Here is a 27,900-nt window from a genome sequence, read left to right as displayed (position 1 = left end):
TTACTCGGCCTCAGCTGAATTAACAAATTGTTTTTTTCTACTGGGGGATTCTCCTTACTCTCACTACTTCCATCCCCCCCCCCCCCCAAAAAAAATGAATGCACATGACAACCCCAAAATGGCAAAAATAAATAATATTATACCTCCATATCTCAGCAAGAAAAATATGATATTGTATTGATTAAATTAAAATGATGATGCATCGGATGATTGCAAGTGCGATATGCTTGCACAAAGAGATATTTTATTTCGTGAATGGCTATAAAGTTTCTAACCAAATTGAGTTCAATTAAAATTACTACAAACTGCATTCTGATGTTACTTCCTGTTCCCTACGGTCACCGAATGGAAAACCGAATTTGGCTGCGGAACGTGCGAGAATCAGAAGGTGGGAAAACATTCATAATAAATTAAATGGTCTTTATTGCCAAAAAATAAATACAGGGAAGAGGGGTGGGGGTGGGGAGGGGAGTGGCGATAGGCTCGGGCTAAATGGAACAAGCCAATCGAGGCAAAATATATGAATAAGGGATGATGGGACATGCAAAACCGATGTAGAATCAAATACATAAAACTAACCCCTCTATTGCACGACACTCCACAATCTTAATAAACAATTGTGAAAGCAGACAAGGAATTCCCTATGGTGCAATGGCTGTCAGTCAAACAGAAGCACGAAGGTGATCAGCGAGACGATGATCCAGCCAGACTCAAAAACCAATGTGTGCATGCGCACCCCGTCATTTTCTTCCTTCCACTCCCAACACCAATCATGGCTCGTCCACATTGAATGTTGCTTGGGATGGAGAGGAGTTCTTTCACAGCATTCCCCCATCCCCTCATCTAGAATGTTCCTCGTAGCTCAAAGGCTGTTTATCACAGTCCAATGTTTCCAGAAGGATTCTACATCCCAACTCTGCTTCACATTGCTGGCTCGCACTGGCTGAATAGAATGTCATCTGTCCATTTAAGGGCAAAGCACTTTCACTGCGCCTTTTTGTGACCAAAAGTCTGCACCTGGCCCCACCCGTAAACAAGATATTTTTACACATACAATCTTATCCAAGCTATACTGTCTATACATTACATATGCTGCATCTTCAGCATCACTTTTAACAAGATGACTTACTCTGGCCTCTACCCTGTTTACAAGAGTAAACCTACACTACACGAATCACATGGACCATACTGCACTTACGACATTCTAACTATGGATCCCCCTCCCCACTCTTGCCACGTAACAGTAATTTTAACTAATCCTCATTGTGAAATTGAGTTAAGAACCTAAACTATCCCATAATGGCGGTATGGTTTACCATCTGTTTCAGTTGATGTACTACCTGCGAAATGTGCATTTTGCAAACAACATGGGGAATGAAATCAGTTTTGATGAGAATGGAGATCCCCCAGGAAGATTTGAACTGTTAAACTGTCAGTTGGTTGGAGAAAATGAGCTGCAACTGAAGGTTGTTGGTTGGTATGATTCAAATGAACCAGCAGGACAAGAACTTCAGTTAGAGGATGAGGCAATTATGTGGAAAAGAGGAAGACGCAACGTAAGTTTAAAGCCATGAGTAATATTCGAAAAAAAAAAATCAATATTTATGTTTTTGTTTTGTCTAATATAAAACTTGGTCTGATGATTCATAAATCACACACGTTTGAGCAGTGTTGCCTGGGTTGGACTCACAAACAGACTGTGAACCGACAGATCAGTGCTTTGCAGGCCAGGCATTGCGCCATTGCATCACAAAGTGTGCTATCACTCTGATGGATGCTAAGTTGGGGACCCATGTGCTCATATTAGTTTTTGGACAATAAATACCGCACAGTATTTATCCTGAAAATTAGGTGTGAAAAAAAGCAGTGATCACCCACATCCTGAACAAATTATTGTCACATCAGATGAGGTCCTTGAACTTGAACCATCTGAGCCGGATGGTATAAGACCATCTTGGGATGTTGAAATTATCTTTTAAATTACTACGTTCTTAATTAATTGTCCTTTGTATTACGTCCCCCAAGGATCATCCACATGAAAGCAGAACCTGGCAGTGAAACGTGTGGGAGGCAAAACGGTGGGAAGACACTTCTTATAGTTTAATGGGGTTTATTTACAAAGTACTGCACTCAGGGAAAAGGGAGACCAGGACAATCAATACACATGGCACAGATCTGGCAGTCAAAAGACACAAATAGGGATGATGGGATACGTAATCTTATGTACAAAAAAAAACCTAAGTATAAATCACTAATGGGGCCAAATACCAGAATCACACATGAAGAACAAATGGACAAGTCAGGACTTGTGGCAGGCATGAGCTTATGGGTGGCTCGGGGTGGGCAAGATGGCAGGATTGATGCTGTCTGGAGGCAAGGGTTTGTGGTGTCTGCGCCAGCCTCTCTCCAGAACAAATCCTTCCTGTGTGGATGACGAAGCAGAGAAAGAGGAAAGTGATGTTGTCTCTTCCAAGGTCTGAGTCCAATTGCTGCAGGCAGTACAGCTGTGGCCTTGGTAAGCACTGGCGCTGCCTTCATGGGCGGCGGGTCCCGTCTTTAGCCATCCTGTGGGAAGCCACAGACTGCGGAGCAGTCCCTCAAAAAGTGTTACAGTCTTAGCCAGGGCTCTACAACTCAGCTCACCACCATGGCCTGTGGTCCACTGGCCAAACAGTTCGTAATGGTGGCTCTTTTAAAATGCATTTCACTATGTGTGTGCCTTTGTGCCCACGCATCATCCACCTGGCCTTGCCTGTTCACAGGAGGTTTTACACAAACATAACCTTACTCCATACTGTTCTAACATTGGCACTCGCCACCTCTTCGTCACACATTTATTAATACAAATTACCTCTGACTAATATCTTATACAACAGTAAATATAAGCTACTCGATCACACGTTCCATACTATTCTTAACACAATCTAACTCTGGAATCCCCCCTCCCCTCTTCCACGTCAGACACTATCATTGGAAAGGCAATGCCAAAGCAGCCATTGTAATCCTTGCTATTATTCTGCTTTGACAGCACTGAAACTGCCTTTGAGCAGAACACCAGAGACAGACAGACATCATTAAATAAGGTTTTGTTTTTTCAGGTCCCGGTGTCCGTGTGCAGCAACACTTGCCCACCAGGAACACGTAAAGTTTCCCGTAAAGGAGAACCCTTCTGTTGCTTCGACTGCATCCCTTGCACTTTTGGAGAGTACTCCAACAGCACAGGTTAGTCACAAAATGATGTTTCCCTCTAATTCAGTCCTTTATGGAACCTAACCATTTGAAGAAAGAAAACTGAGAAAAAAGAAAAACAAAGAAACTCGATATTAGGCAGAAATTCATTATGGACCTCCAATGCCATTCACATTATTCAATATTTTTTGGATTCAGGAGTAATTTGGCCACATTCAGGAGTTATGTCCTCAAAGCCTATTATTGAGGAAGATGGCAAGAAAAAATGCTTTTCCACAATAATTAAGTGGAGACATGACAGAGCACAAACTTGGAGTATTCTTTAGGAGGCATTGGTTACAGGAGGGGTTAGTAACCTTTCAGAAGTGGTGTGCCAAGAGTTAACTTCTTAACTCTTATTTATGGATCTGTATGCCATTATTACATTTTTAACATGAATAACAAGTGAAATCCTTCAAAACAGCGCGTGTGGTGAAGTAAATGAGTACACTAATGTTAAAATATGCAATTTATGCTTTTTCAGTTGAAAAACAATTAATAAACGTACTTAATATTTGAAATGTAAAAATCTTGTTATTATTGTGATAAGCACCTTTATATATAACAGAAGGAATGAAATCGTTCGATACAGCGTGGCAGGGGACCGCAAAAGAATGATAGCATAAGAAGAACTTAGCTTTCAGCATTCGGCGATCAGCACGAAATGCGATGGTGGGCGGAAGCGACGTCTTTCGTTCGTTCGTACATGAGGGGGCGTTTCTTCGTTTTTTTCCGTCAAGCAATAAATTAAATGGTTTTCACATATATAACACATTACTTTCACAAATTTCCATTGAAATACTCGGGTATTTCCGTCAATTGTCGCCATTTCCGTCGAGGTTACGCACTACATCTACCGGACGGCCGTCATTGGCTTTCTTGAGGCACATGGGGGGGGGGGACACGGGGGACACTGGAGACGTGGGAGACATGGTAGACGCCGACGGGGACATTTCAATCTCGGTACAATTGTATACAGCGCACGCGCTGTAATTATCATCCAACTTACATTGTCACAGCTTTGTTAACTCCAAAACCATAAAAGCCTAGCAGCCTGAAACTTTACATGCTTACTGAGAAAACTCCACGGAAGTGCATGACATGACTGAAACAGTTCATTAAAACACCCCTTTCGAAGATAATTAATGGCCTTATTTAATTATATCCTTTACCAGGCGCATCCTCGATCACCGGTCTGTTTGGGGTCTTAAGGTGTATCCTAGGTAACCTTGCTGGGGTCTGAAGCTGCCATGTTTTTGGCTTGCTCAACTTTGCCTTGACTTGCAAAGGCTGCAACGATTTCTTACCTATAAAATTTTTATTTTTTCACTTTTCTCACTAACATTAACGAATGCCTATTCATCATAGCTATGAATCGCTGGGTCCGGAGTCGTCAGCGTTTGTTGCTTTATTTCATTTCCACACATGCGATCACAGTGAGAATATCTTAAACTAAACAAAATTCCGAAATTTAAGCTCCAGAATCGAACTTACAAGCAGTTCCGACTCCTAGAAAAGCGTTAATTTGTCTATTTTGGACATATTTGACATTTTGGGCGTCTTCAGGAGGTGTATGTTTAATATGATGATTTGATGATTGCCAATTGCTCACCAAGCGAGCTGTTTCTTGTCAACCATTTCGTCGGAGTGCTTAAGCCACTTGTCAAGTGCTCTACAGTGCGCACTGTCACTGGATACGGTCTCAGCGAGGGAATCTTGTGAGTGGAGGAGGCCAATGTGCCGGCCACGAGCCTCCTGGTTTCAATATGTAGATCGGCATCTCAAGGAGATGGGGATGGGCCAGGCATCTGCCTGGGGGATGGTCAGACAGAGGCCCCTGGAGTATCGGCGGAAAGTGGACGCAGCGACGAGCTGTTCTTCTGCATGCTCCCATACCTGACCTGACCTTAAGGGGACTAAAGGGAATTTCTAAAGAGGGGGTTTTAGAGGATAATTGCAAAGGAATCTGAAGGGGAGTTCTGAAGAATTCTCAAGGGTAATTCCAAAGGGTTCTATCGGGTAATTCTCAAGGCTTCTGCATGGTAATTCTGAAGGGTAATTCAAAAGGATTCTAAAGGGGAGGTTCTAAAGTGTAATTCCAAAGGGGGGATCTTATGGGTTTAAAAGAGTAACTATAGTAGGTTCTCAAGGGTAATTCTAATAGGTTTTAAAGGATAATTATAATGGGTTCTAAAGGGTGATTATAAAGCTTTATAGAGGGTAATTTGAATGTGTTCTAAATGGTAATTGTGAAGGGTTATAAAGGGTAATTCCAAAGGGGGGGAGGTTTTACGGTAATTCAAAGGCATTATAAAGGGTAATTATAATAGGTTCTCAAGGGTGATTCCAAAGGGTTCTCAAGGATAATTCTAATGAGTAATAAAGGGTTCTAAAGGATAGTTATAATGTGTCCTGAAGGGTAATTCTCAGGGGGGTTCTCAAGTGTAATTGTAATAGGTTCTGAAGGATAATTCTAATTGGGAATGGTAATGAGCCTAAAGGATAATTGTAATGGGTTCCAAAGGGTAATTTTAAACATTTCTAAATGGGGGTTCCAAAGAGTAATTCTGAAGGGTAATTCTGATGGGTTGAAAAGGGCAATTCTAAAGGCTAATTCTCAACGTTTCTCAAGGGGAATTCTAAGAGGTAATCTGCATGGTGCTAAAGCATTATTCTAAAGGGATCTAAATGGTAAATCTGAAGGGGAATGATCGAGGGTTATAAAAGGTAGTTCTGAAGATTGATAAAGGGTAATTTTAAAGGGTAATTCCAACGGTTCTAAAGAGTTTTAAATGGTAATTGTAAAAACTTATATATGGTAATTTTCAAGGTGGGAGATTTGAAGTGGTAATTATAAATGTTTCTAAAGGGTTCCAAAGTGGGTTCCAAGGGGGATTTCTAGAAGGTAATTATAATGGCTTCTGAGGGGAAGTTCTAAAGGGTAATAAAGTGAGGTTGTAAAGGGAAATTATAATGAAGGGGTTCTAAAGGGGAATTCTATTGTGTTCTAAAGGGTAATTCTCAAGGGTTCGAAAGGGGAGGTTCTGAAGGTTAATTCTCAAGGGGAGTTCCAAAAAGTCATTTTCAAGGATTCTAAAGGGGGGTTCTCAAGGGTAATTCTAAAGGATTATAAATGGGAGTTTTTCCCCTGTAAGCGAATTCTCCTGTAAGCAGGACGAGAATCACTTGACCAGAGTTGATTGATGCTCTCCCCACTCACAGACTCCTCGCACATAGGCCTCCTCGTCCACCCTTAGCGCACGTACAATTTTACGCCTCAGCTCCCTGAACAGCTCAGCTCTGCCATTCAGCCTGGCCCTGCGACTCTGGTCAATGGTATCTTGGATGCTGCTGTCCTGTCTGTGTCTGTTTGTGGTGCGGATGTTGAGGTCGTGGAGAGATTCACTTACCTTGTTAGTGATATTCATGTCTCTGCTGGCTGTGAGTCAGAGGTCAATAGACGTCTGGATCAGGCCTGGGAAGTCATGGATTCACTGGATCATGGGGTGTGGCGCTGCCGGCACCTGTGCGGGAGGACGAAAGTCCGAGTCTTCAGGTCCTTGGTGCTTCCAGTCTTGCTCTATGGATGCGAGACTTGGGCTCTGACCAAGGATCTGAGACGGAGACTTAATTCCTTTGGTACCAGGTCTCTTCGGAGAATCCTTGGCTATCGCTGGTCCGATTTTGTGTCCTATGAACGGTTGCTGAGAGAGACTCGGATGAGATTTGTTACCTGCATGGTCCGTGAGTGTCAGTTGCGGCTGTATGGACATGTGGCTCGTTTTCCTGACGCTGATCCTGCTCACCAGATTCTCTCAGCGAGGGAGTCTCATGAGTGGAGGAGGCCGATGGGCCAACCACGTGCTTCGTGGTTGCAGCAGGTTGACCAGCATCTCAGGGAGATGGGGATGGGCCTGGTATCTGCCTGGGGGAAGGCCAGACGGAGGCCCCTGGAGTACCGGCAGAAAGTGGACGCAGCAACGCGCTGTTCTGGCACATGTTCCCATACCTGACCCTGACCCTCTCAATGGTGAAAAATCACTTTAAAAATTCTAGTAGTCAGATCCAGATCCAGATCTTCACCAAAATCTCATCAGTTTGTCCTTGTCACACACCCAACCTGCCCCCTAAATTTCATCTGGATCCGACCACAACTTGTTGAGATATCTTGGACACAAACAAACAGACAGACAGAAAGGGGTGAAAACATAACCTCTTGCACCTTCGGTGGTGTAGGTATTGGGCATTGATTGAACGAGAGCAGACCCGGCTCGCAGCAGTAACGCGTGATCCCACACTTGGTCAGACGGACTCACGGCACCTCTCGCTCAGCACCGACGCTTGGCCTCCTTGCACCGCCCGTCTCCCAGGTGAGGTCCGATGTCTGGCGAGGTCTGTCGAGTTTTGCTTCTCATCTTCAGCTCCTTGTTGAGTTATCTCTCTGCTCCCGGTGATCTGTGATCTGCAAACCGCTGCCAGAATGAGCCGCATTCACTCTTTTTATGAACCCCGGATGAGGTGAGGAGCCAAAAATTGGATCAAACGGGGCTGTTGGCAAAATCAAGCTTCTCCATTGGTCCAGAGCAGTCACAGCCATGCCCCGCCAGGCCCCAAATGCGAAAAATAGCTCAGTTGCTCGCCGACCTGGTCATGGGTCAGAGCTCCAACTTTAACATGGAACCATGGTTTTTGGAGGAGCTCTCCGGCCCTGAACGTGCGCTAGTCTCCATTCAAACATGGGATTTTATGGAAATCCCTGCTCCACCTGTAGGTCCTTAAACGAGATTCAGCGCATGTTCGCGCTTCGAGTTATGCCCCAAAATAACCTGACCTACGTCTCCACCGTGTCTTCCGAGGCTATGGTGAGATTTTGATGACCATGTGGCAGTTGCTGCAGTTATAGAGTAGTGGAAACATGTTTTGGCATCTGTGGTGAGTGAGGATTGTGACGTGGCATTGTGGGAAAGAAGTTTAAGTTCCTTGTAATTAAATGGTGAATAAAGGTCACGTTTGCAGTGGGAAAATGTAAGCGTATGTTGTTGCGGGGATTTTTTGGAGTCATAGGAAGTGGTGGTGGTGGTGAGTATGGTATAGTTTGGTGAGCGGTATGAAGATCTAAGGCGAAATGGTGGTTGAAAATTGGCGCGCAGTTTTGAATGGCAAATTGGTACGCAAATGCATGGGAGGCGCTAATTGTCTCGTATTGAGGACATACATCCTACAACCTTTCTCCACCCAAATGCCAACCATCGCTGCTGGGCACCATATTGGTTGGCAAGTCAAATAAGTGAAAAAGAGTTAAAAGTGTCTCAGTACCCCCTCCCATCCACCGGTCACACCTCAACCTTGGTGGATTTGGCACAGAGGAGAAAATGCCTGACACAAATTGACCATTTTAACTCACCCTGTATAACAAACACAGTGTAATCAAATTGTTGGATTTATATTCCGCAGACTGAGATGAAACAATCTGTTCTTAGGATTGATTGAATCGACTAACCCTTTGTGACTCGTCCATATACATCATTAATACAACTCCAAATTGTATGAATGGACCTTAATCAAAATTTGATCACCTCCTCTGTCACTTGTGTCATGCATATGTAATATGCAGATCTGACCTGGGGGTTTTAATCACCGAGTGTTTCTTTTTCCATCAGTGTTAACTATTAATTATTTTAAAAGTAGTCTGCAGGAACCAACATATACCATTTTATCCTTTCCTAATCACTGGGAACATAATGACAAACCATCTCATGTAATCCTTGCACGGAGGTATTCAAACTCCAGTTTTGCCACCAGTTGCCATGGTTTCCGCACGGCATCCTCACCTGCAGGCATCTACCTTCACACACACGCTCACCTCCATGCATCTGCCTGCAGCAAATTCATTTTACTTTCATCAATTTATACAAAGAGCGACCTGTACCTGTATGCTCCAACATGCAGCACCAGCTGCCACACCTACCTGGTTGGCTCACTCAGTGCCACGTTCGAATCCATAATACTTACCATCAATTTTAAATCTTTCTCTTCCTGTGCCAACCAGCATGCGAGGTACCACAATGTCCAATAAGTTCCAATCAATTTTCGACATCATCCAACCAAAAACTGCCGCTCCGGTGATTCCCACACCAAATATGATGCACCGCACCAAGGACAGGCAAGTTAAGTTATCGATGGCACACCGACCAGTCACAAACTCCTCAGCCAGCACACTTATTCACATCGATATCATGACACCTTTGTTATGCTCAAAGGATTGTCATTTTTTTCATATCCTGATTCCCATGTGCACCCATAATCAAGAAATAAAAATCGAACAATATCCTGACCTTCAACATTCAACAACCTCTTTGACAGTAAATTTTCTTGTTTAATTTCCCCACATCAAAACACCTTTGTCTGCAATCAATTTCTTGAGCGGTTCGGACATGAGCTGCAATCCCGCTCTCTGTCCTTACCAAGCAAGCACACACAGCCATGCAAGGCAAATTCCTTCACTTTACAGCTGGCCATCCCCCCTCCCCCTCCCCAACCCCACTTCTCCCAAATGGAAGGTTAACTCTTCCTCTAAGCTGTCTCACCTGGATTCAATTTCTGACCTGGTATTTCACGGGGATTATAGTTGGTCAGGTGTGGTACATAAACACATTTCATCAACACATATACAAACTATTCCTTAAACATTCAGAACATTGACCATATGCCACCATAAAACATCTCACATTATGCCACTGCAAAACAGTTTCAGGTACAATGAACAGATATATTTTAAAAGTCTCAACACAACTCAGCCTTTTACAATACAACTTACAATCATATATTCGTCAAGTAAAAGGATCCTTAAAAGTTAAAGTCTCAGTCATACGTCGCTCTTCCCTTCAGAAGCTCTCCTCGGCCCATCTGCCGAAAATTTTCCAATCCACTTATGTCCTTGTGGATCTGTCCTTCTCTCTTTCCAATAGTTTTTTCTTAGGTTTTCTATTCTGTCCTGGTTATTCTGTCCCAAAAACCACTGGTGGGAACATTGCTATCCTTTGGCTTTCCAGATGAGTTCCCATTTCCTTACTTTGTAGTCGCTTTAAGTGCGAGTCAGTCCTCAGAAATCAAACTTTATTTTGACTTTCCTTTTGCTTACTTCATCGTGACTTTCTCATACCCCTTACGGTCCCGGCTCACGCAACGTTGGTGCACAACTCCACCTTTGTCACTCGCCCTTACGGCGAAATCTGTGCCTCTCCACCAACCCATGACTCGACGACATATTTTTATGCAGCGCCCAACAAATTTCCTGACTTGGCAGTTTTACAACTTTCTGCACAACGCCTCCTGCCAACTCCTGTGACTTGGTGCTTTTATCACAACCTGACAAGATCTTGGACCAACTAAAGGAACTATAAGTCCCTTGCCTCTTACGGAGCATTTACTCCCCACGTTGGGTGACCCTGACACTATCCCCGGGTCCTCTATGTTTTTTACAATAAACAATCTTGTATTCTAACCTGTAAATTTCGGTTTGCGGCTACACAACCTCCACAGATAGAAGCAAGGCAAACCACCTGGCCACAGCAATCCACCTCCTAATAATAGATTTAAAAGATCTCTTACCTTTTCTCTAATCCCCCTTTGGTGCCAGGTACTTGCTATCTGCCAGGCAGAGGCCCCTCTCCCCTCTCCGGCCTTGGCAGTCCCTGTTTACTGCACCAAATTCTGTCAGAGAAATTTTAAATACCTATAAATCACAACAGACTTGATAGTCAAATTATATGACCGTTTTTACAGCCATTTTTCCCTGCTGTGCAGGGGTTTGGCTTTTTCTTGAAGCAATGTTTTATGGCCGGATGCCCTTCCTGACGCCAACCCTGGTCGCCTCTTACGACACACAGGGATATGGTACACCTATTCTAACCGGGGCATACACCGGGACCAGTACACTGGTACTCATTTCGCCGACCTCGGAAGGATGACAGGCTGAGTCAACCCCCTGGTGTTAATTCAGCAGCCAACGGGTATTGAACTCAGGACCCTGGGATCCCAAGCCGCCACCCGAACCACTAAGCCAACACCAGGCTGATAGTCAAATTATATGATTGTTTATTATAACACAAGTGTGGAGCGAATGCCTGTTGCAAAATCATCTAGGCAATCTCTAACGATATGTGAAGTTACATTGAGTGTATATATATATATATATATATATATATATATATATATATATATATATATATATATATATATATATATATATATATATATATATATACATATAATTTGAAGTTTTTGTTTGTTTGTTTGTTTGTCTGCATGCGCTAATCTCCTGAATGATGAAAAACAGGAGGAAACCTCTGAAACAAAAATGTCAGGATGGGCCCAGGGAAGGTTATTGGCTTGGTGGCAAGGCCCCTCGGCCGGGAGGGGGGGGTGTTTTCCAATCACCAACCCCCTTAGGCTATGACTGCCGTGGCCCAATAGGGAACTGATACTGGGCTCACGTCAGACCTATGTACAGAAGATTAAATTCATTCAAAAAGAATCTGGGCAATGCCAAAATTACATGAACAGCATAGGAAAGGACATTTTTAAAATTGAAGATTTAAAATAAACTTCTTGAGAGTGTACATGTACATTCGTGCATCCATCGGGCCAATACTATGTGCAGAGCATTGGTGCTGCCTTCGCAGTCTCCTTGGCTATTGGGCACAATCCTGGACAGATTGCCACTCCAACACAGGATAGGCAACATTTTGCCAACATTGGAAGGATGACAGGCAGAGTGAACCCCACCTTCGTATTAATTCAGCAACCAAGGGGGATTTGGATCCCAAGCCTACCACCCTCACCATTAAGCCAACACCAGGCAAATGTGTACATAACTTGTAAAATAAGAACTAAAAAATATCTCATGAATTTTCCTTCTAATGTTTATTTATTTTACATAGTATGTATGAATTACATGTCCATGCACATGTGAAATACAGTTTGTTTATAAATCCTGTACTTGCACATGATTCAGCCTTGAAAACTCATGCGAAAATGAAGTTTTTTTTTATTTTTATTAAAGGCTTCATGATTTTCTTTCCTCTGCATTATGAAAACGTACCTTCTTTGGGCGGTGTATAAAGACTGCTGCTGCGATCGTGAACATGCAATACTTCATTTTCTTTGGATGAGTTGTAATCAAAATATACCTTTGTTTCTTCAAAAGGTAACGATGATAAAAGGTAACTTAATGATAACTCCCGCTCCCCACATTGCGTCCAACCAGATACATTTCAAACGGCTATTAGAATGCATTTTTGTGTAAAAACGCCAGTTCCTCCTATTTTCTCACTGTTTGCTGCAACTAAAACTTGAACCATGTTAACGACTAAAAAACATGAAATCAGCTGGTGAATTAGAGTTAAGATGTAGCCGTGAGGGAGTCTGAATGGACTTTATATTTCAGGCCTTAATTTCACTTAAGATGCATTTTTATCTTAAAATGCCAATTTTCTTCCTGATTTTTGCATCTGAAACTTACACCATGTTGGCGACTACAAAAAAGGAAATCAGATATTGAATTAGAGTTAAGATAAAGCTGTGAGAGTGTAAGAAAGTGCCAGCCTTACAAAGGAGGCGAAACAAAGCAAACAAAATGGCGGCGATTTGATTTTGAAGCCCCTCCCTGAATGTGGGAAGCCCCGCCCTGAACTGAGAAGCCCCTCCCCAAAAGGAGGGACAGACAGACTGGCACAGCTTCACCGCTTAAAAATATTCTGAGGCATGCTACATTCATTGAATCGCCTTTTCTTCTGTTTGAAAGACCATATCATAGCCAACTGTGCGATAGGAGGTGAGAAGTATCAAAAGGGAGGGTTTGATGTAGTCATGTATCCCACTTCTCAAGGCTTCACCCCAACCTTTCATGTGATCATCTATTTAACCAAATTGAGTCATCAAATAGAGATCCTATAAATATTTGTGTTGAATTTTCAGGAATAACTTCATTTATTCATCAATTTTAAAAATGTGGCAGCAGCCTATTAAAACCCCCAACCCCATTTTTATTTATACCCGTACTTATACTTTAAATCCAGAAGGTAATGTATTTATTCCATCACTCATTATGTATCTTTTATCATGAAATGCTGTTAGAGCTTTCTTACCAACAGTCTCTGAGAATGTTTCATGTTTATAATTTCTAATCAGATTCATCTCTCTGCAAACATCTTTTATCTTCCATATACATTCAAGGTAATGTTGAAAGTTCATGGTCTCTTTTAATACACTCCTCTTTAGACCTTCAAGTTTCTTTTCACATTTGAATTCATTTAACTCTCTCGTTAAGTATTTATAAGCCTATGCCTTTGATCTAACACCTACAAATTCACTGAATATCTTTTCACCTAATTCATCTTTAAATTTACCAATAACCTTTTTATTTTTATTTGAAAAGAGCAGGTTATTAGGATCATAATTACTTGTATCATAAATATCTTCATCTTCTTTCATATCCTAAAAACATCACCTGAAGTTATCTCGAGTATGAAGCTATCGGTATCCATATATTGCAATACAATATTCTCACCATATCTCCTCTTTAGTTTATTATAAAAGTAATAATACATTAAATACTTTGAAAGATCTAAAACAGCTGTTCCCACATAAATCGGTTTATCCATCTTTCTACTCTCTATATTCAAATGAACAGCGCAAAAATTATCTGTAAATATTTCTACTCTTTTAAAGCTTGGTTTACTTATCAACTTCTCCGCCTGCTCTCAAGTTGTAGCAAGTCTTACGTTTTGTCTACTCCTTATATTTTCCATTGTTTTACCAAATACAGAATTATTCATTAAATTGTAAAAGTCCTTCTCAATATCATTATGAGCTTTTTTTCTCATCCTCATATAATAATCAATATATTGACTGAACCAATGACTTTCACTGAACTTTAGTGCCCTATGTACCTTTTTAACTTATAGTCCTGCTTCTATAAATTGCTTTTGATTTCTTTGATGTAAAACATACTTCTCTTTATCAAACAATGTTGCTCGTAATTTAGTTGTAGGAATATATTTTAACTCATTTGAAGAACAAAAGAAATGTTGTTGATAACCAGCGAATAGCTCTTGATTGGGGATCTCTTGTTCGGCTCCATAAGGAAGGTCTTATGTTTGTTATGAAGTTTTCTAAGATAGTTTAAATCCACTTCAAAATAATACCCATAACCCCATTTATCTAAATCTTCTTGACTTGTGGGGATTATATCATCAAAGATAGATATGTACTCATATTCTTTCGCCCATTTAAAATTACCATAGGATTGAGATTCAGACATTGCCCAGCCATATTAGCATCAAAGCACATTAAGTAAGAGGTGGGCTTATCAGGTGAGAAATCTGGAAGACATTTATTATTTGCCTTCGCATATCTCTTTGAACAAACTTGTGAAATTCCACATCTTTTAGCCTTCTCAATCATCAAGAGCATATCTACATCACTTAGAAGATCAAGGGGTTGTTTTGTCATTTATAGCATAGTGCTCCAGGCTAGTCCAGGAGATGTATAATAATGGACAGGATCAAGTCCATAGGAATGTATATTCTAACAAACTTCTAGAAATGTCTGAAACACATCAGCAAGTGATAAAACATCAGTTATTAAATAAAAGTCATGATATACACCCATATTCATTATCTCAAACTCTTTCCAAGCTTGTTTTGCTCTTTCTTATTCTTCCTCCGCAATATGGCATCTTCCTAACTTGTTATAAAAACGCTTTTGAGGAGGAAGTCTTGTTTCTTTAAATCTTTCAAAGGAATCCACATAATCATATGGGTAAATGCCCCTTTTAGTAAGAAGAGAAATGTCTTTATCCAAGTCGGCTTCAGTCCTAAATTGACGAGAAAGTACAGGAAAGGAGGAGATGTTTGAAACCAAAGAACTTAGAGGGCTTGTCATAAATTTATGAGTCAATAAATCTATTATTTGTATTTACACCCATTTCACAAGTATAATTCTGTGTTGTAAATGAGATGTAATTTTGATCTGTATAAGGAATTGCTGTTATCTTTCCAGGAGTCTTACTTTATTCTTTGACAAAGAGATGTGTATCATAATGACAATTATTATGAAGAAATACAGGTATGAATGTAGGGATTCTATAACTAATATTACAATTATTATGAGCTGCTCCTCTATATTTCCCCCATTATATGACAATGATCTCTAACCCTTTCATCAGGTTTACAAAAGCCTCTGAGCATATAAGGCAAATCCTGGCTTCTTCAAATTATTTCTCTTCATTGGAGAGAAGTCAAGAGGTTTATTTGTTCTTGACATAATTTTAGTTAGCTTAATACAATCATCCTCAATCCGTTTCACAAATTCATTAGTAGCATCAGGTCCTCTTTTCAATTCCAACTCATCATATTTACTTCCTACAGATGATTTAATGGAATAACAAAACCAACAAGGGAAATGCTTTTGATATTTTTTAATATCATCAGTCTTTTCCAAGATGCTCTCAAAATCAGCATATATTTCAAATGGGTGTTTTATACATTTATTTGTTTTATTAGATAGACCTTCTCTCCTGGTTCTGGCATCTCAACAACTGCTGCTTTATGATTCGAACAATACTTTAAATGTTTCTCAAGTCTTTGTTGAGATCGAAATATATTTAGACATCTCTTACAAGGATATGATTTCTGCTTTCATTTCTAAACTTGACTACCTACCAAATCGAGAAAAGTTTTTGATATAAGCATAATGAATGGTTTCTTTATTAGTGAAATAAAGGACATCGACATGCCGGTCATTTGACCAATTTATCATTGGATATCGTATTACTAACTCTTAGAATTTGGACTTTGTTTTTATCAGTTCAACCATAAACATTTATTGAGAGGTTATTCATATTCTCAAACTTTGTGATCTCTTTTAAGCTTATGGGTTCTCCTTTAGAGATGCCTCGATCCCCACTTTCTAATTTATTGTCATATTTCTTATACTTTGAAACTCTTTCACAGTCCCTTTCCTGTGGATAAAGATGTGCTAAGATACTCCAGAGAAAGCATTTATTTTCAGTATTGTTAATATCAATTAATGCCTTTGTATTCCTTATATCCTGAGGTTGATCAATATAAGAAGAAGCCTTGAGTGGAGTGGATTTAAGAATATGAAGATCGATATATGAAACATTCCCAATGTTAAAGCCACTATCTTGTTGTTCTTCTTCTAATTCAAATCTAATAAGCTCTTCAAAATGGAAGCTATCAGTTGATGTAATAAGGTGTGGTGGATTTGTTCTCATATGTTTTTCTTCAATAACATTATCTCTCTTGAGAAGGTAAAGGAGGCTCCGAGATATATTTTGAATGATTTATGCTTTTTCAACATTCCACGAATAACCTTGATCGTCGAATCCTTTGAGATATGAATCGCTTCCCAAATGGATCTTACACTAATATTAAATCTTATAAGTTTTACCTCTATCCGATTTTTAAAACATCTTTGAAGAGTTGTTATTTCAAATGGTTTTGTCTCAATAACATCTCCCTCTCATCCAATTTTCTTCTTAATTCTCTTCAAGTTTCTCACAATGTTGTTTACATGTTTTTGTGATTGAAGGTGTTTTTTTAACTCTCTTTTTATACATCCTTATAACAGACATCACAATGTTTTGTTGCTCCTTCAAATGGAGATATTTGTCAGAAAAGATTGAATTTGTGTTTGTTGGTTTGAAGGTGTTTTTATAGCATTTATACTCATGATTACAAACGTCGCAGAATGGTGTATTCACCATATTTATATTTAAAAAACGACTGAAAATATAATTTTCTTGATGAAAATCACAAGGTAATTTAGAGATGCTTTTCGTTTAAACTAAAATTTTATTGATGAAAATTCTGTTTAATTTATAGATGAGTCTGTGCTTAATACCATTTTACCCACCAACTTTGTTACTTAAAAAATGCAATGCATCAAGACACAAACGACAAGTTTCACTCAATCTCTACATTTGTAAAATATACAGATAAATATGTCAAGGATTTAAAGTTGAATGAAGATAAATATAGCAACTATTAGATAAAAACAAGTATTGTTGATAATACGAGTTCTTCAATTTCCTTCAGTGGATGGGCTTTGATATTTCTGGAAGAATATCAATTAAAGTAGCTCTAACAAAAGTTTCTCCTCTCTTTCTGGCAATATATTCAAAACTAGAAAAAGCAATGAAACAAGAAAAAGTATCAAAAAAGAAAAACCTTATGGATGAAGCTTAAGAAAGAAACGATAAGACCATCAACAATAAGCAAGGAGAAATTTGTATTTTTTTCAACAACCCGAAATATGTAAATCTTAATCTATCTATAATTCCAGCAATCTGTGTGTGTGTGTGTGTGTATGTGTGTGTGTGTGTGTGTGTGTGTGTATGTGTGTGTGTGTGTGTGTGTGTGTGTGTGTGTGTGTGTGTGTGTGTGTGTGTGTGTGTGTGTGTGTGTCTGTCTGTCTGTTTGTCTGTCTGTGACCGCTGTTTCTCGACGACCGCCAGTCCGATCTCATTGAAACTTGCCAGGAATATTACCGGGGACCCGCAGATGTGCCTTTTCGAGGTTTGATATCGATCAGACGAGCGGTTCCCAAGTTACGGCCATTTTATTGCTTTTTCAGTGTTGAAAAGGTGTATATATGGCAGCTGAAGGTGTCCTTCCACCTTCTCACCTTACCATGGAATTTTTTCCCAAATTATTAATAACCGGACGACCACCGGTCCGATCGGATTGAAACTTGCCAGCAATATTGCCGGGGACCCGCGGATGTGCCTTTTCGAGGTTTGATATCGATTGGACGAGCGGTTCCCAAGTTACGGCCATGTATCTGTGAACCAATGACAGGACACAGTGCTTGGACATCACGAATGACGTCACAATTAATGTTTATTAATTTTTTTTTTTTTGAAAGATTGACGTCACAATTCTTCTTCTTCGTTTGGTATGACGTCACAATCGACACTGGGGACCTGGGTATGTGCCTTTCTCTGGGTATGTGCCATACCTGGGTATGTGCCAAACTCCCAAGGTTTGATTATTATTCAAATTATTAATTAATCCCAAGGTTTGAATTTTCCCGAGGGAAATAGCTGTTTCCAAAAGGTTTGAAAGCTGTTTTTTTCCAAAGGTTGGAATTAATCGTTGTGCTTGGTAGACATTTGTGAATACATTTACAGAGAGAGGGACGAGAGAGGAGGGGGAGAGAGGAGGGGGGGAGAGGGGCGAGAGAGAAGGGCGAGAGAGGGGTGGGGGGCAAGAGAGGGGAGGGAGAGAATAGGGGGCAGAGGAGGGGGACAGAGGGGGTGAGAGAGAGGAGGGGGGACAGAGGAGGGGGTGAGAGGAGGGGGTGAGAGGGGGAGAGAGGGGTGAGAGGGGGTGAGAGGGGGGTGGCAAGAGATGGGAGGGAGAGAGGAGGGGGGAGAGAGAAGGGCGAGAGGAGGGGGAGAGAGAAGGGAGAGAGGAGGGGGAGAGAGAAGGGCGAGAGAGGGGGTGAAAGGGGGGCAAGAGAGGGGAGAGAGGAGGGGGAGAGAGAGAAGGGCAAGAGAGGGGGTGAGAGGGGGGCAAGAGAAGGGAGAGAGGAGGGCGGAGAGAGAAGGGCGAGAGAGGAGGGTGAGAGGGGTGCAAGAGAGGGGAGGGAGAGAGGAGGGGACAGAGGAGGGGAGAGAGGAGGGGGAGAGGGGGGCAAGAGAGGGGAGGGAGAGAGGGGCGAGAGTGGAGGTGGGGCAGAGGAGGGGGAGAGAGGGGGGAGAGGGGGCGAAAGAGAGGGGGCGTCACAATTCTTCTTCTTTGTTTGATATGACGTCACAATTGATGCTGGGGACCTGATACTGCAGGCACGAAGCTGCACATACTGGCACGCACCTACGGGCCCGCACGAGTGAAATAAAGGATGTTAATATATCAGGTGAGATGACATTTCGTTCAGCAGTCATTAATGACCATATTAAAATTTACCTTCAATATCAAAAAATGGAGTCGATGAACCTGTTAATGAAAAAAACTTTATAGATATCGATGGTAATGCTTTTTGTTTTAATTAAATACGAGTCATTATTCAAGTCAACATTTTGAAGATTACGAGAGTGATGATAATATCTCTGTTGGAACAGAAGACAGCCATGACACCAAGAGTTTGTGCTCAAATGAGAGTTCTGAAAGTAATTTTATAGATGATTGTGAAAGCACCAATGAAAGTACCGAAGATGATTCCAAAGATGAATTTTATTTGAAGCAAAGTTTCACTTCAGAAATATGAATAGTATATGAGATGTTGAGCCTCTTGAATTCTCTGATTCTCCATTTGACAAATTCAATAATTGTCCTGCTTGTGAAAAAGTGGGATTAAAAAGAATAAAAAGCCCAGAAACAATGTATATTCTGTGATTATCTTCAAAGTAATGCAAATAAATAATTACAAAAAGGAACATAACTGTTTCAAAATTACACCAAAAATGAATTACCTTCCAAGATTAAAAAGAGAAATGAATGTTAAATACGAGGGTGATAATACAACTTTTCTTACAAGAGAAGAGACTGAACAAATGACAGTAATGTTTCATGGATTGATGATGTCTATTATTTACGATTGTCATTTTCAGGGAAATATAAACACAAGATATTGTATAAATAAAATAATGGATTATCTTGAAATTATACCTGAACTCAGGAAAAAACAGAGTTTCTAAAGAAGTCAATAAAAATTTGTATAATTTATTTTCTAGAAAAAATTTAATGATTTTCTTACCCATTTGTGAAAATAAGATAAAATTTAACAACCAGAAAAATGTTCCAAATTCATGAAGATGTCTCAGAGTTGGTTCAAGCAGATGTGGAAAAACCTGCCTCCTTTTAAAGATGCTACTTACTCCAAACTTTTTAGATTTTGATAATTTAATAACTTTCACAAAGTCAAGTTTTCAACTTGAGTTCAATTACTCTCACAAGGTTTTAATGCAGGTCTTCAAAAAGAAGACATGATTGGTTTATTTGAATTCCAAAACAAATTAATGATAACAACATTAAAGATATACTACAACTATTTTGTGATACACAGAAATGTATAAAGAAATCAAAACCTATAACTTGTATTCTTCGTAATAATACGGATGATATTCCATCACCCCAAGATTTGGATGAATCAAAAAAGAATCTCGTTATCTTTGATGAATGTTTTAATGAGAGAAAAACGGTTATGGGCAGTTATTACACAAGAGGGAGACATTCTTCTTGTAATTGTATTTATCTTAGTCAAACATACTTTCAACTCCCTCGTCACTCCATAAGAAATAATGGTAATACTTTTATTTTGCTTAAGTTAAATTCAACATGTATAAATAATTTTTGGAGAGACAACTGTTCGACATTGTGTAATAAAAAAGAATTTAAGTATGTGAAACACATGACTGGGAAATATAAGTACATTATTGTGAAACAAGCTGAGATACTAAGGGATATATTTTTTATTTTATAAACAATGACATACATAAATGATGGTTGTTATTATCAATCTTGTGGGTAAATCTGCTTCTGGGAAAAACTTTCATCTAAGTTCTTGAATTGTGAAAATTAAAAGATTTGATTATTTTAAAAAAACACTTCCTGTGATACATATTGTATCGACAACATCCAGAGTAATGAGACCAGAAGTAGAATGTGAACATTTTTACTACATTTCAAAGGAGGAACATTTGCAATTGAGGAACGAAGGTGAAATATTTGAGGATGTCTCTGTTGGCACTATAAAATATTCACATTGTAAGACCGAGTAAAAGAAACTAAAATCTGGTGGTCGTGGGTTATTAGAAACTAATCCAGAAGGAATGATACAAATGATTAAACATCTGAGTGGTAATGAAATTAAGATTTTATCATTCGGTTTTGATGTTGATGAAGAAACTCAATGCAAACGTATAGTCAGGGAGACTATGCAATCCCATGGGATTTTGATGATTAGAAGATCCCACCTATATGAATGTGTTAAACAGGTACCAAAGAACATGAAAAACCATGTTGGCAATTTTGAAAGTGTTGCAGAGGGCAGCCATCTTGGATTTCAAAATGGCCACCATTTTATAATTATATTTGCCCTGAATGTGGATATGAATGCTGTAAAAAGCTGTTTTTTTGTTGTAAAATCTACATTTATCAAGACAAACAATTAGTGAAATACACATTTCTTGTGAACAGCTGAAATTCCGTTAAAATTTTCAGCCATATTGTGTTTCAAAATGGCAACCTTTATGGCTTATTCTTGAATATATGTATATATTATCATTTCAGTGACAGTGACGCGCTTAATATGGAACAAAAGATCACCCCTATCAGCCTATCTGAATATAATATAGGTACCAAAGAACATGAAAAGCCATATTTACAGTTTTAGTGTTGCAGAGGGCAGCCATCTTTCATTTCAAAATGGATGTATTAAGGCCTATTGTTGCTATAAGGCCATAAATGTTCTATGAGGTTAGGCTAAGTTTAGTAGTTGAACATACACTTATCAAGTCAAGGAATGAATATATGAAAATTCAAAATGACCACCAATATGACATCAATATTTCATCCTTTTGAGTCACTGATACATTGTCCATACTACATGCTAGTTGTGTGGTTGGTTGCCAGAGTTTATTGCCTGCTCCAATCCTTCTGGAAGTTACAATAACTCATCTTCACTATCACTATCCTCCTCTTCATCATCTGAGAGAACTGTGTCTTCTGAGTTGTCAAATGATTCTGAGTCCTCACTACAGCTACAAAGATCTGTGCAATCCAATCAATTTCTTCTGCATTTGCAGCGATTACTTGAACATCGTGTCTTTGCACAGGAACATTTCACCAGATCAATGACTGCTTGCGGAGCAGGTGGCAAGGTTGTCATGACTGGTTTATATCGGCCATCTACCAAATTCCAACCACATTCCAGCGGTTCTGGATTTGCAATGATGTCATTATTCCAAATCATGGTCTGGTAGTGCGCTCTCAAGATGGCATTACGCAGCGCAGCTTGGGTTGGAGGTAAACCTTCTGATTGAGCTTGCTTCTTCTTGAATAGCCACCACCTTACATCAGCTACATTCAACAGCTCTGTGTTCGGGAGATACAACTTGCATACAGATGATTCAATTGCAGCAAAAAAAGTGTTAGGTAGTTCATCTGTTGTTCCTTGCTGAACAAGGGTATTTACTTTCTCATCAGTTGGATCAAGTTCCTGCAGTACTTTCCAGAATTTATTCTTTCCTATTCCAGAAAATTTTCCTGTGACATCTGCTCCTGATAGTGCATGGCATCCTGGTAGAGCTGCAGCTTTCCTTGGACCCAAGGCACTGTAGATGGGCTCAAGGGGTATCGCTCTATGTTTTTGACCAGCCCCTGTTACAAAGGAAGTATTTGGACATAAACTGGGGTATCGTCTGATGGCAAGTACAAGCACATCGGTGTCTGGTGAATGGATGTCTGGAGAGGTAGCACCATTTACAGAAGCATCAATGGAATGCAGAATGAGTTTGGTATCTGCTTCTTCTTGACTACTTGAGAGGTCAACTACTGCTCTATGTGTAGCTCTTGCCTTATTCCGCCAGGCAACCACAAGGGACTTGCCAATTGTTACATCATGTTGCAGTATCTTTTCAGCCAAATAGGTGGTTAATGCATATTTTGTTGACACATGGGCAAGCAACTGCTGCATGCTTAGTTTGCCAATTGATGTGGAATCAGTAATATGATACGCCACTGCCCTGTTACCACCCAAACGTCTCTCACAGGTTGAAGCTTTCAGAGATTCTCCAGTGTCATAACGGTCAAACACCAAATGTACCTCGTCGTAGTCACCATACTTCTGCCAGTGGCGTCCAATGAAGTGGTTTGCTAGATCATGACAGGTTTTGATGCATTCTGGTTTGTCCAATGTTTGTAAATCAGCCATTGCATCGATGACAGCAACACACTTATAGTTGACTCCAGCTTGATCAACTCTTTGGTTATTATTCTCCTGGGGCACTGCTTCAACCTTTGGCAGGTTTTCTAGTATCAACATCAGGTCACTCTTCGATGTGGTGTGAAGGAGCGAACCATCAGCTGCAAACAATGACCTCGGTACTACAGAAAATTCATAGGTACCGACAGCTTGCTTAAGGTCAATATCTCTTGCTTTGCATACTACGAGTAAACGGGCAAACAGTGCCCGATCTTCCTGGAGTTCCACAATTTTGTCTTCACTTTTTGTCTGAGTTTTCATCGAACTTGACAACCACATCTGCAACTTCTGTTTCTTCATTGGCGCCCAAATGTTGACATTGTTTGTAATGATTCTATCTGAAACAAATTGAGCAAAACACTCCTCTCCAATCTGTGTTCTTCTGCAAATGTCATGTAGGGCTGCCATTCATTTATGTACCACTGGCAAATCCAAGTGCACCTCTTTACAACACATTAAGCATCAAAACAGGATAGAAACCACCAAAGTAAGCTTTGTATGATGTTCAAAAGTTCTGTGAACCCTGTCAGTACCATTGGCAAACTTGTATACATTAACTCTATGGCAGTTGTGAAAGTCAGTCAGAAAAGGGTTAAGGTAAAAAAGGAAAGAAATTGAAATCCAAGATGGCCGCCATCTGCAACACTTCCAATTTTGCCAACATGGATTTTCTAACTCCTTGGGACCTAAATAGTCGACCTAGGTAGGTGGCATGTTCTAATCATTTAAATCCCACGGGTCTTTATATCACAACATAGTCCCCCTGACGAGTATGAAAAGCAGACACACAAGTATTATTGAAGAAGAAATTACAACTCGTATTCATTCTAAAAAAGAATTTTGTGAAATATTCAAAGAAAAGAATTTATTTGAACACATCTACTTTAATGATGAAGAAAAGGAAAATTTCCCTTTTGACCTTACAAAACAATAAATGATATTTTCCAATAAATAAATGGATGCGAAAGAATGAGCAAGAATATTTAAGGAACATCAAGAGTTGGTTTGAAAAGTTGTAAAACAACAGGAAGACATAAAGAAGAAATGCACACAAACTAATGGGTGAAGAAGTGTTTGAAAGAAAACGAGAGAAATTTTGAAACCACTTTTTAAAAAAAAAAATCCCCAATAAATGTCAACAGTTCCAATGACACAATACACCCCTAAAAAACTTCAAATTATAAAAGATTTTTGTAAAATGATGGATGAAGAACGAGAACATATAGGAGAATTAGAATATGATGATGATGAAGGATTATTTCAACAACTGGAAGAAATAAATCAACCCCCTGATTATGTTGTGAATGCTCTCCAAGACAATGAATATTCAACAGATTTAAAAACCATGGCAGATCTCATCACAATAGAACAACCAGCAATATTCCATCTTGTTCAAGAAAAGGGGTTGATGTTTAATGATGAATTTAGGTTCTTCAGTTCTGTTCAACCACCTGTTAAATTAACTCCGTGATTAATGTTTCTTCTTACAAAAGAGGGAAGACAAAACACTCTCACTATGTCTCTTCGAAAGGACCGTTTACAAAACCCCCCCATCCACTTTCTCAACAATCCTCTGGAAGAAGTCTTTTCTTTCAAGCTTCTCGGTCTCACTATCTGCCATGACCTTTCCTGGGAAAGTCACATTTCCAACCTCGCCTCAAAAGCCAGTCGCCGACTGGGAATCCTCCGTCGTGCTCAGTCCTTCCTCGGCCCTCTTGAGCTCCTGACCACTTACAAAGCTTTTGTCCGTAGCCTGATGGAGTACTGCTCTCCCCTCTGGGCTGGTGCTCCTGCCTCCCACCTTTCTCGGCTTCACGCTGTCGAAACCAGGGCATTTAAGATCATCGGCATCTCCCGCAATGAAGCTGAGTCTTTGGGCCTCTCACTCAATCACCGCAGGTTGGTCGGTGGTCTTTCTGTCTTCTACCGACTCCTCTCCAGCCTTGCCCCCCCTGCTCTCTCTGCGATTTGTCCCCACTACATTTCCACAGGGCGCTCAAGGTCCACCAACAACCCCCTTCTGGTAAAACTACCAAAATCACGAATCACTGCTCATCTTCTATCTTTCATTCCTCTTTTTTCCCGCCTTTGGAATAAACTTCCTCACTCTATTCTTTCCCATTCTTCACTCCAGGCTTTCAAAACAGCTGTTCACCACCACCTCTTATCTTCCCCCATCCAAATCCTCGATCTTTTCTACCCCCGATAATCCACCCAAGCCCACTTCCTTCATTTCTCCTGCTTTCCTTCCTGAAAGTCCCTGAAATGTCCATCTTCTCTTCGCCATGTTCCCCGTCCCATCCCCATCCCTCTCCCTTCCACAGTTCACCTAATGTGTCTGTTCCCCACTGTTTTGTCCCTTCCACTCCCGCCCCTCTTGTCTCATGCCTCCTTGCTGTGAGTTGTGTGTTAGCTCTCATACGAGCCTCGACCAAGGTATACAAAAAAAAAAAAAAAAAAAAAGACAAGGTTAAACTGTGAGGGATGCATCAAGCTATTTTGATAAACCATTGATCATAAAAAAATGAAGATGATAGAATATGTATATTGATTTACTAAACTTGCTTGATTACGGGGTTTCTGTTGCTAGTAATGGAAGGAAGATTGAAAAGGAGAAACACATTATTGAGGCTTGAAGGAGGCTTGGTTCGGATGCTAGTTTTTTTCCAAATCACACCTAAAAAGATGTCAACCCGTTAAACTGAACCAAACTACTTAGACGTGGAATTTGGGTGTAATGGAATGAAAGCCACGATACCTAGGGCTCATTTTGAAGAAATCAGATGGTGATACTGCTACTGATAATAAAAATGCATTGAGTGATAATGCTGAGGTGAAACAACTTCGTGTTCCTCTGGATGTAACATGTTATCCACGAGATGGATTGGAAATTGATTGGGAAAAAAATGATTATGCTGAAGCATATCAGTCTTACCAAAAGGTATATGAAAGCAATGGAAATAATGAACCCATTTTGCATATGGCGGTGTTTAAAAGCCTGTATACAATCTACGCAATTGACCTGAGCGCAAGAAAGGAAGCTATAAAGTCTAATTGAGTGGATACTTCCCTATGCATTGAAAAAGGAGAGAGTGAAGAAGTTGATACATATTGTTTGCTTTTGGAAGAAACAGAATTACAGATTAATACAGATAATTGTGTTAGGATGAGTCTCACATAATTTTTTGATAAATAAATGAGTGGTAAAGTGCCAACTGGGGTAAATGTGAATCAAATCAGTCTTCAAAAACTATCATCTTGCATTCAAAATCAAAAGCCTTGTATGATTAACGGTAATACAATTCAGAGAAAAGGAGCAGTAAGAAATGACGTTTTGCTCACAAGAGAACACGAGAAAATCTTGAATGAAACGGGCTCACTTAAAATTAAAATGTCAAAACCAATGTTGAAGACATATTCAACAAGAGGATTTCTCCCATTTCTAGTTCCTTTATTTGCTGGTTTAAGTGCGGCTGGAGCATTGACGGGTGATATTTCAGCAGTGGTGAAAACTGCCAACGAAAGGAAGGCTCAAATATAGGCTCAAAAAGAGTTGGAAAGACATAACAAAGAGTTGGAGAAACAAATTAGTGGAAGTGGTGGAATTGTAGATTTTGCTGAAAAACTTGAAAGCCTATCTGATAAAGCGAGATTGTAAGTTGGAGATGTGCTTTCTTCCATCGCACAAGCAGGTGTAAAATTAACAAAAGGGGGTAATGGATTATATCTTTTTCATAAATTAATGAGCACTTATGAGTGGTTTAATGAATTTGGAAAGAATACATCAAAGAGAGAACTTGTCAAATATTGTAAGAAATTAACAATTGAAAATGCGGTTATTTGTATGAGAGATGAGTTAACAAACTTGTCTAAATATATAAAAAATATTATTATGAATTTAAAAGAAAACAATTCTGAAGACGACGATTGTTCACGAGCGGTATTTGATGATGTAGATTGTTTCAGAGGTCAAGGATGAGACAATGTGATCATGTTTGACCAAGTTATAAAAATGATCAACATGTGGTACGAGTGACAGGTTATTTGCTGCAAAATGTCGAAAACCCGGTTTCGTTCAACAACTTTCAAAATTTGACCTTTGCATAACCTTTAAAGGCCACAAAACAATGTTGTGGACATTATAATAAGGAAATAGGATACGTGCCATAGCTTATTGGAGTCAGTTCATCGAAGAAGGTCAAAAACCCGGTTCGATTCCCACAACTTTGAAAATTTGACCTTTATGAACTTTAAAGGTCAAAGGTCAAGGATTATGACCTTTGGTGCAAAACTTCCTCTGGAACATTCCAGGAACAATTTCACGTCATATAGGCTATATGGCATTTCACACTCCTCGGATTATCCATACTTTGATGAAATCAGCGTAAAAACAAACTTGGAGGGGGCGCCACGGGCAAGGTGTTCGAGATAGAGCAAAATGGTTTTAAGACTTTAGGTGGGGAATGACCTCAAGATTATGCATAAACAATATTGTCATCCTTGCTCTCAAAGTTTGGGCGGTTGTATGATTTTTATGTGAAAATTCGAAATTTTCTAAGTTCGTGACCTTGTGACCTTGACCTTCTTGACCTTGGGACGAAAATGAAAAATTGAGCTCTGTGGGGCTATGCAGGTGCTATTGGGCTAACCAAATACCGA

The 27,900-nt window shown here is 39.9% G+C and overlaps 1 protein-coding gene across 1 annotated transcript in view; it reads left to right on the top strand.

Annotated features, from left to right (window-relative positions):
• Positions 1 to 1,307: 1,307 nt before the first annotated feature.
• LOC147025023 (extracellular calcium-sensing receptor-like) overlaps positions 1,308 to 27,900 on the top strand; it is a 46,267-nt gene continuing 19,674 nt past the window's right edge. Inside the window, exons 1-3 of the mRNA XM_085887060.1 lie at positions 1,308 to 1,556; positions 3,099 to 3,222; positions 22,094 to 22,283. Coding sequence (XP_085743186.1) covers positions 1,308 to 1,556; positions 3,099 to 3,222; positions 22,094 to 22,283 — 563 coding nt within the window. The remainder of the gene's footprint in view (positions 1,557 to 3,098; positions 3,223 to 22,093; positions 22,284 to 27,900) is intronic.

This window comes from Eptatretus burgeri, chromosome 6 (assembly GCF_056783735.1).
Source record: "Eptatretus burgeri isolate ZD-2024b chromosome 6, Ebu_testis_v1, whole genome shotgun sequence".
Lineage (NCBI taxonomy): Eukaryota > Metazoa > Chordata > Myxini > Myxiniformes > Myxinidae > Eptatretus > Eptatretus burgeri.
The sequence above is the reverse complement of the archived record's forward strand: the minus strand, read 5'-3'. Positions and strand labels throughout refer to the sequence as shown.